Source organism: Magnolia sinica, chromosome 10 (genome assembly GCF_029962835.1).
Source record: "Magnolia sinica isolate HGM2019 chromosome 10, MsV1, whole genome shotgun sequence".
NCBI lineage: Eukaryota > Viridiplantae > Streptophyta > Magnoliopsida > Magnoliales > Magnoliaceae > Magnolia > Magnolia sinica.
In genome coordinates this window covers 52,170,893-52,188,022 of record NC_080582.1, presented here as the reverse complement: position 1 = coordinate 52,188,022, position 17,130 = coordinate 52,170,893, and the positions used below count along the sequence as shown (strand labels likewise).

The following is a 17,130-nucleotide window of genomic DNA, read 5'->3' as shown; positions in this document are numbered from 1 at the left end:
GGATTTAGCAAAACCTGCACGTTACAACTAAAGAGCAGCGATGCAAATGGGACATATTCCTGCCCCCGCCTGACTATAGATAACTCAAGCAACAAGGCTCAGTAGGCCCAAACAAACTCGGCTAACCCCGTATGCAGCTCAGTAGACCTAAAAAATCAGGCCAGTATACTCATCGGTCGTGCTACATGTTCACAATGAATTTTAAACTTGGCTACCTTTCATCAGTCTCCATTGTTTTCAGCCAACGGTCAGCTTACCTAATGCATGGACCAGATGTCCCACACATGCAGTTGGCACGTGTGGCCTTGTGTAGATATGCATGGGTCTCAACAAAGTTCTCCTTAAAGCGGCCATTGCAAAGCAGATCAAGGTTGTTACCTCAGACGAACTATATGATTCTTTCTACGGCACAGCCGAACTATATGATATGGACTTTGCACAGCAAAGACAGAACAAGTGAGGCCCATGGTTTAGTAATCAGACCATTCTTGGGCATGGTCCATCCACAGGCAACCAATGGTCTGATCAACCATGGACCCTACTTGTCATAATAAGAAACCTTCCTATATATAACTCAGCTAAGGAATGCCATGCGAATGAATGGAAAAGAAGTAATATAATACGCTCTCCTCATTGGATGGTGAATCCGAACTGTCCATCTCACAAACCCTATCATGGACGGCCCACTTTAGGAAAAAGCATAAAAGAATCTTTCTTTTTTAAGGATTCTAGCCTTCAGCCCATTTACTATTTTCCCCTTCCATTGTCAGTTTGAAGCCCTCAGGACTCATCTGGCTCCGGTTGGATTTTCTACCAAGGCATAGCCATGCGTGAAGAGCAGCAATGAACCAGGACTAGCTCATCTGAAAACAGAGCAATCTTATCATACATAACAGAATAGCAGTTGGTAAAATTTTCCAATATTCAACTAGATAAAACTTTGCCGAAGGGCATGAGAAGGATTTTAAATCTAACTAAAGAACATTTAGAGAAGTTAGGAGTTGTGGACATATCAAGTGAAAATTAGAGCTAGACTTCCATGATAATTCACCAGTCATTTTATTAATGTTTGCGAGTCATCTCGTCGCATTTGGGACTTGCATATGGCCGGATCACATTGTGGATGGAGCATATCTCTAAAATCACAGCAACCAAGAAGTTCAAACCAACAAACCATCCAATTGGTGGCTATTAAATGGATGGTTAGCAGAAAATCAGTGAGTGGTACAAATGGTAAAGGTAAGATCAGATGGTAAATATATTCTCAATGTAATTTTTAGGCAGCACACCATCCAAAAACTCAGTCAGAAATTTGGCTGGTTTAGATTTCTGTAAAACTGCATCATGTCTGCGGTTGTAGCGTCAGCATCATTTTTTAAATGGTGGAATATTGTTATATAGCCCATCAAAAGAATCCTAATTTTTACAACTGCTTCACTGCTCTTCACCATTTGCATACCATTTCATCTCTTCATGCTTGTAGCATGTGCGAAGTCTACTAGTATTTAATAATAACAATCTTGGACATACTACGAAGAAAATAAAAATGAAGAACAACGAAAGCAAAGGGAACTAAGCCAGTTCCTCTGATCCCATGGCTCCCTGCAGCACCAGACTGCTCATTTAGCAGGTCCAATAAGGAATGTGCCATATACAACAACAAATAAAAAATAAATAAATAAAAACATTTATCAGAAGATCCTAATCCTATAATCAGTGGGGAACAAAAGATAAAAGTTGCAATGACTTCCATGTATGTACACCACATGTACAATCAACAATGTACACCAAGAAAGCAAATATCAACAGCAAAAGTAACCACAGTTTTGTTGGCAAACGACTGTTTATTGCATTTAGGCTTCTCTTCAAGGACCAAGGGAAACAAAACCTCCTTGGGTCCTCGACAAAAATCAAATACACCTTGAAAGATTGCACTTTTTTTTTCCCAAGCCTACAACACATGCAAGGAGTCATCATGAAACTCACCCATCGCCTCAGCTTAATGAGGGAAAGAATGCACACAAGAAAGAATCATAAATCACCAGATTATGAGTTGTTTGGTAATGCTACAATCCCAGCTTTTTTGAAAGCCAATCAGAAAGGTTAGCTATTACAAACCCAGCGAATACCTACAACAAATAAAAGAATCTAGATAAGTGCATGCAGCAATAATTTTATCAGTCCCAAGAAAAGGCAGTTGCAATGACAGTTAGTTAAACAAGTTTCAACTAGGTGGACCATAGAGGGCTGGTAATGGATCAAGTTGGCCCATGGACCAGCTTGTCCAACGTGTATCTAGCTATGTTGAGGCATGAAAATGAGGCCCATTAAAATGTTAGGCATGGGCTGACAACCCAACATGACCCAACCCACTTTACATGAAACTCATAAAATATAAGGGGTTTGATCCAAGGTCAAAAACCAGTGTATCCAGTAACGTATCATTCACCACTGATATGGACCCATATAGCTCTGTCAGATTGCTTCAGGCTGATACAGATGTACTGTTCATGGACGATACCTGTAAGTATAGGGCGATACGTACCGGTTTCGGACGACATTTTAAACCTTAGTAGGATAATTGTAAAAACCTCTCATCTTGTTCCAGATCCATTGCAGATTCCCTAACATGGTCTATTAACACTGTTATCTTTGAGAAACTGCCTGTTTTACCCATATTTCATTGATAACTAGTTGTAGATGTGTGAGCCTACCACTGCATACATATGTCATCAAACCTGCTCAACATTGTCACACCAACATGAAAATGAGAAACCCTGAAATCAAGCTGATCCACCCATCAGGTGGCCCACCATGTAGATTTGAACATTTTTTGTTGCATGTGGACTGCCCGATGATTGGATCGCCTGATTTTTTGGGCGTCTAATATTTGTGTAGGATTGGATACCATTTATAAAAAGCAGTGAGCCACAAACGAGCAAAACAAACTCCTAAGACAGGTATTTCCACCATTGGTGCAGCTCCTCTTCCATCTTTAAGTATAGGGGAGGCAATTGCAATAATCCAAAATAAAGGGGAGGTGTTTACAATTATCCCCGAACAGTATTACTGGGTGCAAAAAATTAGGCAAGCTAAGCAAACATATCAAGCAGAGTCAGGCCTGGGCCTAATGTTTTCTTTATGTCAGGCAATTGGCATTAATTCTGGACTGCTTTAGTAAATGAATCGGACTTGGGCCATGGAGATCCTGGTTTCAATCAAGCTCAGTTTTGAATTCTCGGCTGTGTTTACTAAACAGGAGCCTGGGCTAACCCGACCCAACGTGACCCATTCCCACTTCCAGTCACAAAGATCTAATACACAATTCATGGCAAGTGATTTTGAGTGTCCTCGTTGTTTCATGTGTTATAGGGAACGTGATGGTATATGTAAATTTGTGCGTGTGTATTCTATTGTTGTATTCCTGCGGAGCACTATATGTTTTTTCAGGATTCTTGTGCTGATTGAAGATTGTTTTGGTGGGGCCCACTGCAACATCATCATTCATACAGGTGACATCAACAATGTACAGTTGGATGACCCCATTGTGATTTTTAAAATTTTTTTTTTAAAGTATGGGATCTGGAAAAGCATGAATTTAGAAGATTTATGGTGGTTTTTTATGAGATTTTTTGAAGGAATTTCAGTCAAAATAGAGAATGTCGGGAAAAACCACCTATTCCCCCCCCTTCTTTTTTTCTCTCTATAGTTTTTCTTGTGATTTCTTGTACTATTTTTTCATAGGGGTTTTGTGCGATTTGGGGTTTCCCATCTACTAGAACAAGTATCATGTTGATTGGGTGAGATTTCAGGAAGTTGTGATGTGTTTTGTGAGGAAAAACCGCTGTACAACCCTGCTCTTGGCCATTTTCTTGTTGTTTTTTATATGATCTCCTCAAATGGTCGCTTAGATATGTGTCAAGATAGTTGTCGTACGGTTGTGGTCAGCCTCAGGTAGTTTCAAGCTGTTTAGAGTGGTGGACAATAGTGTGTGTAGTTGAAAGTGTGCCTAGGTAGTCTCTAGTAGCTTGGAGTAGTTCTTTTTACCAAAATGAAAGGTACATCTTCACATTCAAGTTCCTCAGTTATTCCAAGGGGGTTAGTGTACCTGGAATAGGTGATAATCAACATTAACAAATTATCAATGTTAGATTTGATGGTGCTATTATTTTTCATGGTCCAATTAGCCCATATATTTATGGGTGGTCAAAAAAAAATTGGAATACATAGATGGGACTATTCTAGCACCTGAAGAGTCATAACCTTCTTATGTGGATTGGATTATGGGATTGTTGTTGCAATCAATGAAGGCTGAAATCGGTGATACTTTTGGGTACTGTGAAACTACTGAAAAAAAAAAATGCGGGATTCTATTGCAGTAGCTTATTCTCAAAAGAAAATTCTAGCTTGGGTTTTTTTTTTTTTTTTGGAAAGAAAGCGACGATAGACTCTCTTATTACTTACCCAAGGCAAAAACCCAAAAAAGATACAAGAAAAAGGGACAAACCCCTATGGAAAAAAAAAAAAAAAGGGGAAAAAGAAAAGAGCTCACAGCCGAAGCTCAAGGGGGAAAAAAAGAGGTTGCTAACTTTTGTCAAGGGAAGAGATCTTTGGGAGATTATTATACAATGCTTCGAGGCTTCTAGTCGTAGTTACGTCATCGTACACTAATCTGTTCTTGCTATGTTGAAGAGTGAGAAGTTGAGAGCAAGGAACACCAATTTTTTTTTTTAATTTTATATTCTTGTGAGAATATGAAACCATTCGAGTATCAATTCTTAGTTAGGCAGTGTTTTTGTTGCCAGCAAGAAATCGATAATATCATTGATATTATTGGCGTCGCTGAACTGGCAATACTAAAACCCCAAATATTCATCTCTCTTCCTAATGTCAATGAAATATCAGCAATATTTTTGATTTTCTCAAAAAAAAAAAAAAAGTTATCAGTGACAACTCTCCCTACCATTTCAGAATTTTGAAATAAAATAATAATTAAAAAAAAATCTCTCTTACCTTTTTTTTTTTTCCTCAAGATCGTGGGAGTGGCTTTCGGCTGGATTTGGTGGCCAATCACAGTCGACAACACTGGATTTTCAAAGGTTAGAAAAACCTTTTTAAAAAAACCCTTTTTTTCTTTGAAGAGAATAGATTTGAAAGAAACCCAATTTTGGTGAGGTTTAAGGGGAATTGGGTTGGGGATTTGAAAAAATAAAAAAGATAAATTTCTCCCTTTTACGGAAAAATTGATTGAAATCGTCTTGCCGTTTTAAGTTTTCCGAAGAAGACGATGGGGCCCACCTTAATGTATTTATTGTATATCTATGTTGTTCATATGTTTTCCCATATCATTATAGGGCACGAGCCCAAAAATGATTCAGATTGAAATCTAAGGTGGACCATATTCTAAGAAATAGTGTTGGTTGGACCTTCACCACTAAAAACTTCCTAAGGCCCATCGTAATGTTTTTGTAATGTTTATTTGTCATCCAACCAATTGATAAGGTCACATAAACTTGGATGGAGGGAAAAGAACAAATATCAGTGTGATCCAAAACTTTTGGGACCCATGTGAAGGTTTTAATGGTCAATCACCACTGTTTCTTGTGTGATGGTCTGCCTAAGATTTGAATATGCTTGTTTTGGGCTCATGCCCTAAAATGATTTTTTTAAATGAATGGATGGTGTGGATATGCAATAAATATATCAAGGTGGGCTCCACCATAAGTGTCGCACTGTCTTGGATTAGGCTAGGGCCACACCTAATCCACTCTGCTCCCCTTATAACCCCGAAACCAACAACGTGGGTGGGAGTCTGTAGGGCCCACATCGATGTATGCATTGCATATCCACATTGCCCATCGGTTTTTACAGATTATTTTAGGGCATGGTCCCAAAAATGAAGCATATACAAATCTCAAGTGGACCACACCAGAACAAACAATGGGTCATTGAACGGCTACCATTAAAAACTTCCTAAGGTCCACCATAATGTTTATTGACCATCCAACCTGTTGATAAGTTCATACAGACTTGCATGAAAGGTACAAAATAATAATAATAATAAATAATCTGCTTGATCCAAAAGTTTTGGGGCCCACAAAAGGTTTTTAATGGTCAACAACCACTGTTTTGTGTGAAGCGGCCCACATCCACCTGAAATTTTGTATTTGTTTCATTTTAGGGACCATCACCTAAAATAAGGTGGCAAAATTGATGGATGGCGCGGATATACAATGCATACATCGAGGTAGGCCCTACGGTTAGGGTCCCACCCACATAGCTGGTTCCGTGTCCCAGCAAGTCACGCTCCTTGTTAAAGGGGGAGTGACTTTATGTACATCCAATCAGTGGGGTGCACGTGATGTATGAGAAATCCACTCCGACCATCCATTTTTCCAAAGCATGCTAGGGAATGAGCCCAAAAATGAGGCAAATCCAAAGCTCAAGTGGGCCTTACGACATGAAACATTGAGGATTAAACGTCCACCATTGAAACATTCTTAGGGCCATAAGTTTTGGTCCTTTTGTTGGGGCTAGTATTTTTGTGTTTTCAATTCATCCCAGTAGGAATGACCCTATGAACGATATGGATTAGATATAAATATCAGTGGACCCCAGGAAAGTTTCAATGGTAGGCATTTTCCTGCCCACTTTTTTCTATCATGTCGTCCACTTGAGTTTTGGATCTGCCTGATTTTTAGGCTCATGCCCTAACATGATTTGGATATACGGAAGGACAAAGTAGATTTCTCACAAACTTCACGGTGGGCCCCACCGACAGGATGAGGGGTAAGAAGACCTATTTACAAACTGAAAGATTTAAAACATGAGTTTTATTATACTTCGGCTACAATTAACTCTTCATGTGCAGGCACTTGAAATTGAACACATGACATATATTTATTAAAAAGTAGTTGAATGGAATGAGCAGCCCTCTCTATCCACTTGACTACCCCAATGACAAATTGTTAAAACCATCCCATTTCATGGATGCTTGTTTATGAAAATATGACCGTTGGATTTATTCATTTTAACCGTCCAATAAATGTCAATCTCATACCAAGATAATAAGATGTGATAAAGTTTGGGTCCACTTAGATAACTACACTGAGTACCATAAATTTGACGGTTTAATTTGACTAATTGTGTGCCATGTGTAACTTCTAAGTGCATGTGTCTTGTTCGTGTCACACACCTGCAAACACTTCACCAGTACCTAACCATTGATCGAACAATGTGGGTCCCTAATCGTGTGGCTCACCTTGATGTCATGCATTCTTTTAATAAAGAAAAAATTTATTCCTAAATATGTAATATGTGTATTTAGGCATGTCCTAAAGTTCTACTGAAAATTCCACGATTTTCCCCATGTTTAATCCTGATTTCTGATCATTGGCGCTAACGATACTATTTCTTTATCTCCGACCAGCAAAACTTGTAGCAATACCGACAACTCAAACATTGGGTACCTCTCCCTTTACTAGGGACCGTCTTCTCTTTACTTTGACGAGACAAAAGTAGCAGAAAAGTTATGATGCATGCTACCCTCAGTTCATATGATCGATCTGTTCTGCTTAGTTTAATGTCAGCAGCCACCGTGGATAGAATAAAGGAAATAGTGACAAAGGATACTCGGATCGAGATGATCATTTTGGATCCAGTGGTTATGGTTAAGAACGAGATGATTGTAGTCACAATGTAGGCTGTGGTGACTCTAGTAGTAGTTATGGCATTACAAATCGTGGTTGTACGGATCATGGAAGGAGCTGGAACAAATTATCAAGTGATGCGCAGAACAAGCTTGTTTCTACTCATTGTAGACATCCCAGGCATACTAGAGATACATGTTGGGATCTAGTACAATTTTGATATTATCAATCAAATGAAAGAAAGGCGACCTTAAGCTTATCTTACATGAGCTCTTTTCTATCCATCCGCATGAAAACAAATAAATTGGGTTTTTTTTTCCTCGGTCCATCTATCTGTTTTAAATCATTGATGATTCAATTGGAAAAGAAACATGGGTAGGTTGACCACTGAGGAAGACACTTGTAGCTACAAGCAACTCATTTAACAATGTTCTTCTCAAAGGAGCCTCTTCCTCCTCTCAGCAATGCCATTCTACTCTGTCAGGTATACTTGCTTCCATGCATTTATTTAGTCTCCACCTCAACTGCGAGTCAGTCATGGAACATTGACTATGGAACTTCAGATGAAATGATTGGTATGACTTCACTATTTCACTCTTACTTGTCATTATCTGCATTTGACGGCCATGTAAAAAATCACGGCTAGCTCCTATATTCACATTAAAGGGGTTAGAACTATCAATGTCTCATCATCCCTTCCCTTGTTTTCTATTCTCCATGTTCCCAAATTATCTTAGACTTATTTTCTACTGGTCTTACTCGGTCTCTTAACTATAGTGTAACCTTCTTTCCTTCTCATCATATTTTTCAGGACCTGACAACTAGACAAAGGATTGGGGCTAGCCACTGAGCAAGACAGGCTTTATCTTTTTCGACCTTTAGATGATGTTGGATACTCTCCAGACCTCAATTTCACCTTAGTCAGCCACTGATCAACGTTTATATCAGCATCATCGTCTTGGCCATATGCTAATTAGTAGTATCAAATAGTTATTGTTTAAGTCTAGACCTGTGAATGATTTATTTTATGAGACATGTCAATTTGCTAAACATTGTTGATGATCCTATCCAACTACTCCTAATACAAAGTGTGATGTCCCTTTCTCTCTTACATTCAGATGTTTGGGGCTCATCTCTAGTGCCTTCTATGTTTGGATGTAAATACTATGTTTCTTTTATAAATGATTGTACTAAAGCTACTTGGATCTATCTTATGAAATCCAAAGATTTAGTTTTCTATCTTTCGAATATTTCATAAGATGGTTACTAACTAATTTATTGCTATAATAAAAATCTTGCATTGTGATAATAGTGGTGAATATATTGCAACAGCCATTCAAAACTACTTGCTTGAAAATTGTAGAGAATCTTAGATCGCATGCCCTACTCCTAAACAAAATAGAGTGGGTAAGAGAAAGAACAACCATCATCTTGAAGCAGGTCGTGCCCTTCTTCCTGAAATGAATGTTCCAAAAAACATGTGGGCCGATGCCATGTTAAGCACCATGTACCTAGTTACTAGAATGCCTACTAGAATTTTGGTGTGGAAGGCTCTCAATCATGTTTTACAACCAAAGCAACCCTAATTTCCCATTCCCCCCATGGTATTTGTTTGGTTGTGTTTGTTCATGTTCCTAGCACCAATCAAAATAAATTAGATGCCAAGGCTATCATATGTATCTTTTTAGGTTATTCTTGTAACAAAAATAATAATAATAATAATAAATTGATAAAATGTTATACCCTTAGCATCCCTGGAAATTAATCTATCTCAATGGATGTAACTTTCTTTGAAGATATTCCGTATTATTCCTCTCTAGGGAAGTATCTCAATTCCCCTCATTGGGAGGAGTCTCTATGCCTCATTGCTTGCCTCTTCCCATATTTGATTGCTCCTCACCATCTAGTACGAAGTCCTCGACTATCTCCATTGCGTCAGTCTCTTCCCACTCAACAGAATGGTGGTCTTAAAACATATGATCAAAGAAGGAAACAAGGTAATGACTTTTCCACCATAGGCCTTCTCCACCTAATTGATCCTGACTTAAGTATGACTTCTTTATTTAATCCTCTTGATTTCCCACTGCTTTGCACAAAGATATGTTCATGCATTGCTCATCTCCTTGGCAACTTCATTTCATACAACTCTCTTTCACCATCATATTTTACATTCATTTTCAATCTCCTCTACCACAATTCTTTTGAGTGTTCGTCAAGCTTTCCAGGTTCCTCAAGTACTGGAATTGGGCACGGGACGACTCGACTCGTCCGACTCGACCCGAAGCAAACGGCCGAGTGGGTCCGAACTGAGTAGCCTTTAACCCTATCCGAGAGCAAACCAAGTCGAGTTCGAGTTACATAGTAACTCGATCTGGTTACACTCGACCCGATCCGAAACCCAACTCAACTCAGGTTGTCGGGTGTGTGTGTGTGTGTGTGTGTGTGTGTGTGTGTGTGTGTGTGTTTGTACCTAATCTTCTTCTATACCCTACACCTACTCGCCGCACACACGACTGGACCTGCCCAATCCGAAAACCCATCTGACGGCCTTCTCTCTCTCTCTCTCTCTCTCTCTCTCTCTCTCTCTCTCTCTCTCTCTCTCCTCTTCACTCCCTCCCTCCCTTCCTCGTCTTTCGAGCTCGGGCCTCAGCAAGCGGCAGCCGCTCGATTAACAATCCCACCCACCCGACTACCCGGCCATAACCGCTTGATCAGTAAACTGAACCTTTTATTTTCTTTTAAAGGTAATTTTTAAGTATTTTTTTTAATTATTAATTTGGCCGAGCTGGCTCGGGTACGTCCAGGCTAGCTTTGATGCGGCCTAGGCTCACAACGGTGCGTTCGGGCTAGCTCAGGTGCGGCTTGGGCTCGTTGTGGTGTGTTCGGGCTCGCTTGAGTTCGGCCAGGGATCATTGTGGTGCATCCGGGCTGGCTAGGGTGAGGCCGGGCTTTCTCGGGTATGGCCGAACTAAACTCTAACCCTAAAATCTAAACCCTAACCCTAATCCCTAAAATGTAAACCGTAACCCTAAACATAAACCTTAAACCCTAATCCCTAATCCCTAATTTCTAAACATAAATCCTAAACACTAAAACCTAACCCTAACCCTAACCCTAAACCCTAAACCCTAATCCCTAATCCCTAATCCCTAATCCCTAATCCCTAAACCTAAACTCAAAACACTAAAACCTAATCCCTAAAATCTAAACCCTAATCCCTAAACCTAAACACTAAACCTAAAACCTAGCCCTAACACTAAACCCTAAACCTAATGCCTAAACCCCAAATCCAAACTCTAAACCTTAAGACCTAAACGACTAAACCTAAACCCTAAATCTTAAATTGCTAATGTGTTTTGTTTATTTGAATTAAACAATTAGTGGTTTATTTTTGCGAATTATGGATTACATTGCTTATTGCTTAGCTTATTATTATGCATTAGACAGTTAGCTTAATATGTATGGATTACATTGGTTTTTGCTTAGCTTATTATTGTACATTAGATAGTTAGCTTAATATGTATGGATTACATTGCTTATTACTTAGCTTATTATTGTGAGTTAGATAATTAGTTCCCAATTGAGGATTTCTACGTAGCCAAACATAGATATAGTGTGTTTTTGGTGGCATAAAAATCGCTTAAATTGTTCCATTTTGAACAATTTGAGGTTAGATAGATAGTATGTTTCATGCTTGATTTGCGCTCCATCTCCCTATTTCTCTCTAGATATGTTTCTTCCTTTTCATTTCTCGTGTCAAATATCTTCACATTACTTAGATATTTGACATTGTAATGAAATGGAAGATCAACTTATCTGGAGAGACATGGGGAGATGTTGCTGGATTTTCGGCGTGGGCGTTTAAATGGGAATATGAAAGATTACAATCTATCCAACATTGAATGGGTGACTAATTTAGGGTTTAATATAAACTTTTAAGGCATTAGAGTGTTAATGCTAATCTGATTTAATATCTTTCAATTAGTAGATGGCTAGTGAGGAAATTTCCAATACCCCCAGCGGTTTGTCAGTCACATTGCTGATGATCTTGGATGATGAAGGATTAAGTTTAGAAGATGAAGAGGTGCCTATTCATATTAGTACCTCACAGTCACAGATTTCAGGAAAAGCAAAAACCAAAGATTGGTAGTGTGGGAAAATTTTGAAGTAACCCTGAAAAATGGCACGGTGAAGATACAATGCAAGTACTGGAAGGCTCAATATGCTAAACGAGTAAATGGGTCGACCACAACTCTGAAGAAACACATTTTGAAGTGTTATAAAAAAGTGAGAAGCCAAACCTCACGGCAACAGACACTTTCATTTAACCAATCTTTAGTGGGTCTGTCGTAAGGTACATTGTCCATCTATAAGTGTAACAAAGACCATGTGAATGAGTTGTTGACTAGATATATTATTGCTAATAAAAGACCATTTCAGATAATAGAGAGCCATTTTGTCGAATTAGCCAGAGGCCTTAACCTCAGATACGAGGTGGTCTCCCATATAATAATAAAGAGTGTACATGAAGATGTATGCAAGCGAGAAGATCAAGTTGCAAGGACAGTTGGAATCGATTTCCCAAATCAGCCTAACATCAGATTTGTGGACGGCATTCAATCAACGAAAGGGGTATATGTCACTAACTGCCCACTATATTGATGCCGACTGGAGGCTCTACAAAAGAGTTAGAAACTTCCGTTATCTTGCGCCTCCTCACACTGGATTGATGCTTTCAGATTGCATCTATAGATGCCTTGTAGAGTGGGACATTGAGAAGAAAATCTCCTCAATAACTTTACACAATGCCTCTACAAACGATAGCGTGATAACGAATTTGCGAAACCAGTTCAGAGATACCAGTGACCTTTATTTTAGTGGAAAAATATTTCATGTTAGGTGTTGTGCCCACATCCTAAACTTGATTGTACAAGATTGACTTAAAACAATTGAGCCAATGATTGATAACATGAGAGTGTGAAGTACAAACGGGGCTCACCTTCACGATTAAATACATGAAATGAGATTGTGAAACGGTTGAATTTGTCATCTCAGAGAACAATGAAGCCAGATGTCATGACACGTTGGAATTTAACTTACGAAATGTTGGATTCAATGATAGCTTTCAGATATGCATTCTCTCACTATGCGAAGCGTGATAATACATATCAGTGGTTGCCTTGTGATGATGATTGGACAAGAGTTGAAGTAGTTCGCAAGTTCCTTTCAGTTTCTTACGACACAACGAAGAACTTTTCAGGAAGTATCTAACAACAAAAATATTTCTCTAAGAACTTTAAAGAGTAAAAGATGCTTTGTACAAAAGTTGTAATGGACCAGACTTTTTACAATTAATGGTTATGGGTATGCAGTTAAAGTTTGATAAGTATTGGTCTGAGTGCAGTCTGCTAATGGCTGTTGCTATCGTTCTTGATCCTCAATACAATATGTTCATAATTATATTTATCTTTAATAAGTTGTACGGTAAGAAGAGTGCCACTGAGGTCGATAAGATTCGTGATGCAATTGATGATTTGTACAATTTTTATGTACAAACTTCGGGGGTTGCAAAAGACAATACTACAGTGACAGGTCAGACTCCTGAAGTGGGTTCTAGTTCTAATGTTGATGAACAACAAAACATGATCGACGATTTCATGTCTTTCATGGCACAAGTTGAGACTCAAACGCAGACAACCTAAATAGAACTTGAACACTATCTCAAGGAGCTACTTGTAAAGTAAAAAAGGCAAAGAATTTGATGTTTTAGACTGATGGAAGTCGAAAGCTCGTGATTCATAGTACCCTATGCTCTCGTTAATGGACGAGATATATTATCAATTCAAATTTCAACCATGGCATCAGAATCTGCTTTTAATACGGGGAGTAGGGTTGTGAACAAGTATCAAAGCTCACTTCACCGAAATCAGTTGAAGCGCTCATTTATACACAGGATTGACTGCATCCGATCTAGGGGAAAGGGAGCTCTGTTGATGAGGAGTTCGAGAAAGGGGAGAGTGAGAAGCAAGATGAGACGGTACCTGCAAAAATTACATGAAGCAGGATGATACATTGCCTTCTATTTTTCTTGCATTTGCTTAGAACAGGATTTTGACGGTTATTATTTGTGGACTTAAATTGTAATATTTGATGGGTGGATAGATATTTTCCTCTTTTCATTTATACTTTTAAATTAATTAATGTTGTTTAAATCTCATATGGCTGGCTGATTGCATTTATTTATCTTCATTCCTTAATTATTTATGTCGCCTTAACCTAACCAAATATCTTTTTCTTTTGAAATACACACCTATAGATGTCATCGGAAGATGATCCATTGGTAGATATTTGAGATTATGGAGCCCAAGTCTACTCCCATGATGGAAAAATAAAGTTGCAATGCAAGTTATGTGGAAAACAATTTGTAAACAAAACAAATATGTTAAAATTACATTTGGCCTGTCAGGAAGGAGATGTTGTCCCATGTAGTAAAGCTCCTTAAGAAGTTCGGAATTTATTTCGAGTCATTCTCGACTCAAATACAAAGACTTTCTCTACCCCTTCCCCTACAACCAATACAACCAGCCACAGAAGACATAAAAGTAGGCCTATTATAATTGAAGAAGTGTTAAGCAGAGGAACTGCCTCCACGGTTAGTAAAGAAGAAGAAGAGTCCACCGTTGTCATGTGCGATCACACATTCGCATATGCGCACATGCGCATTGATCGCATATCACATATGCGCTGCACATATGCGATCGCACATGCCATGTGCTATGATATGCAATCGCATATGCGATATATGTGATCACATAGTTGCCAACGGTCGGAAATCTGACTGTTGGATTATTTTTTTTTAATCCTGATTTTTTCTCTATAAAAAGGGATTCTAAGCACTCCTACATGCACTTAAAGCTCAAACTCTCTCTCTCTCTATCTCTATCTCTATTTTGCTCTCTTACGCTCTCTTACACAATTCCAAGCCTTAAGCTCCACTCCTCCATCCATATTTCTTTCAAGAATTAAGATTGAGATTGAAGTTTCAATTAAGGGACAAGTACATACATCCACAAGGATTCAAGAATCAAGATTCAAGAGACATTACAAGACAACCAAGCTCTCCATCCATTGAATTGAACTCTCTTTTTAGTTTCTAATTTTTCCAAGTTATAAATATTCACACAACACACTCACCGCTTTCTCTTTCTATCTCTCTTTCTAGTTTCTAATCTATTATCTATTTCTCTCTCTCTCTTGAAGTTTCATAATATCCAAGTTCTAAGTTTTCTAACAACTTCTAACATTTTTTTTTTTTTTAGTTTGTTTGTTACCTTGTTACAAGTTACAAGTTACAAGTTAGTGTTGTGTTAGTGACTTAGTGCTACAACTTACAACTTACAACAACATAACTTTACAAGTCTACATTCTACATAATTCTAGAATCAAGATCAAGACTCAAGTCAAGGGTCAAGGACTCAAGGCAAAAGTGAAGAGAAGACAACTTAGACAAGAAGTGAAGATTGAAGAATTTGGAACCTCTTTTTAAATTTGTAATTGTAATTTTGTTTGTGTGTAAATCTCTCCCTCTCCCCTCTCTTTTCTACAAGTCTACAAGTGTAACTCAACTCTCTCTCTTTCTCCTTTTCTTTTCCCTCTTCTTCTCCCTTTCTACAAGTGTAACTCAACTCTCTCTCTCTCTCTCTCTCTCTCTCTCTCTCTCTCTCTCTCTCTCTCTCTCTCCTTTTCTTTTCCCTCTCCCTTTCTAGTTTCTACTATACTACTAGTCTACTAGTAGTGTGTAAGTGTGTGTAACTCTCTCTCTCTCTCTCTCTCTCTCTCTCTCTCTCTCCTAAGTCCCATCTCTTTAGTCTCATTACTCTTAGTCTCTTACTTTAGTTTTTACTTTTTAGTTTACTTTCTAGTTACTTTTTAGTACTAGGCTACTAGCAATCAATACATACACCACTAACAGAATGTCTTCTTCCCAATCTTCTTCTTTGAAACCCAAGTCGAATGACTCGGGTTGGAAGTATGGGCACTACCTTAGCGTTACGGAAAAGACTCATATAGTATTTGAGTTATGTATATGAGTTCCGGTGGCATTGCAAGGCACAAGCAACACCTTGCACATTTACTGGGGTCAAATGCAAAAGCATGCGACAAAATTATTCTAGAAATCCAAAGGGAGATCATGGAGTATATGAAAAAACAGTCAAGAAAGAAATGCGATAGTGCCCTACGTCAGGAGGAATATTTGGAACAAGATGCATATGAAGATATAAACATAATTAATATAGATGAAATTAGTCCCACTTCCCCTAAAGAGCCCGAGGGCACGGGCCCATGGATAGATGGTGTAAACCACACCCTGAGGATATGATCGACCAAATGGGTAGAAGCAAAGGGCTGGCTCAAACAACTTTAGAGAATCGGTATAAACAAAAAGATAGGAAAATCACTATTTAATAGATTGCTAAGTAGTTTTACCAAACCGGAATTGCTTTCAACGCCATTAAATCGAGAAGCTTCAAAGTAATGGTTGAGGCTATACGTCAATTTGGACTTGGGCTTAAACCTCCTTCATATCATGAAATGAGGGAGATGCCTGAAAACTGAAGTTAAATATACGCGATCCTTTATAAATGAATATAAGGAATCGTGGAAAATATGTAGGTGTTCACCAATGGCCGATGGATGGACCGATAGATCCGGTCGGTCTCTCATTAACTTTTTGGTAAATTATCCAGTTAGGACAATGTTCTTGAAGCTCGTGGATGCATTGGGCCATCCACACACAGGAGAATATTTGTTTAGATTACTAGATAATGTAGTTGAGGAAATAGGTGAAGAATATGTTATACAAGTAATTACAGATAACGCAGCCTCGTATGTAATGGTCGGACGACTTCTTATGGAGAAGAGGCATCGTTTATTTTGGACTTGTGTAGCCCATTGTGTTAATCTTATATTAGAAGATATAAGTACGTTATTTATAAGTGTGATTGGAAGGGCTAGAAGAATCATGGTCTTTATGTACAAACACGCCTTTCTTCTCAGTCGAATGAGAAAACACATTGGGAGTAACTTGTTACGTCCAGCAGTCACCCGTTTTGCTACAACTTTTTTAACACTACAAAGATTACATGCAAAAAAATCAGAACTTAAAAGCTTTGTAGTGTCGGCCGATTTTACAAGTGGGCCTTGGTCAAAGAAGGCTGAAGGAAAACAGGTTCAACAAACAATTATTTCTCATAATTTTTGGACACAGGTGGTAAAGGCGCTAAAAGCATCTGAGCCCTTAGTCACTGTGTTGCGATTGGTGGACGAGGATGAGAAGCCTGCAATGGGCTACATATATGATGCGATGGAGAAGACGAAAAATAAGATCATGGACCATTTTAACTATAGAGACCGTGATTACAAGTCAATTTTAGATATTATAAATAGAAGATGGGGCAGCCAAATGTCATCTCCATTGTAT

At 38.5% G+C, this 17,130-nt stretch overlaps 1 protein-coding gene across 7 annotated transcripts in view; it reads right to left on the bottom strand.

Annotated features, from left to right (window-relative positions):
* Positions 1 to 612: 612 nt before the first annotated feature.
* The window catches only part of LOC131258381 (uncharacterized vacuolar membrane protein YML018C), a 68,911-nt gene continuing 52,393 nt past the window's right edge, over positions 613 to 17,130 (bottom strand). For 4 of the 7 annotated variants that reach the window (XM_058259679.1, XM_058259673.1, XM_058259680.1 and 1 more), the window contains exon 9: positions 12,760 to 12,882. In XM_058259679.1, coding sequence (XP_058115662.1) covers positions 12,775 to 12,882 — 108 coding nt within the window. In that variant the 3' untranslated portion in view covers positions 12,760 to 12,774. Of the gene's footprint in view, positions 864 to 1,783; positions 2,130 to 12,759; positions 12,883 to 17,130 lie in introns of those variants that run through there. The other 3 variants (XR_009178080.1, XM_058259676.1, XM_058259675.1) reach the window with 3 other exon arrangements.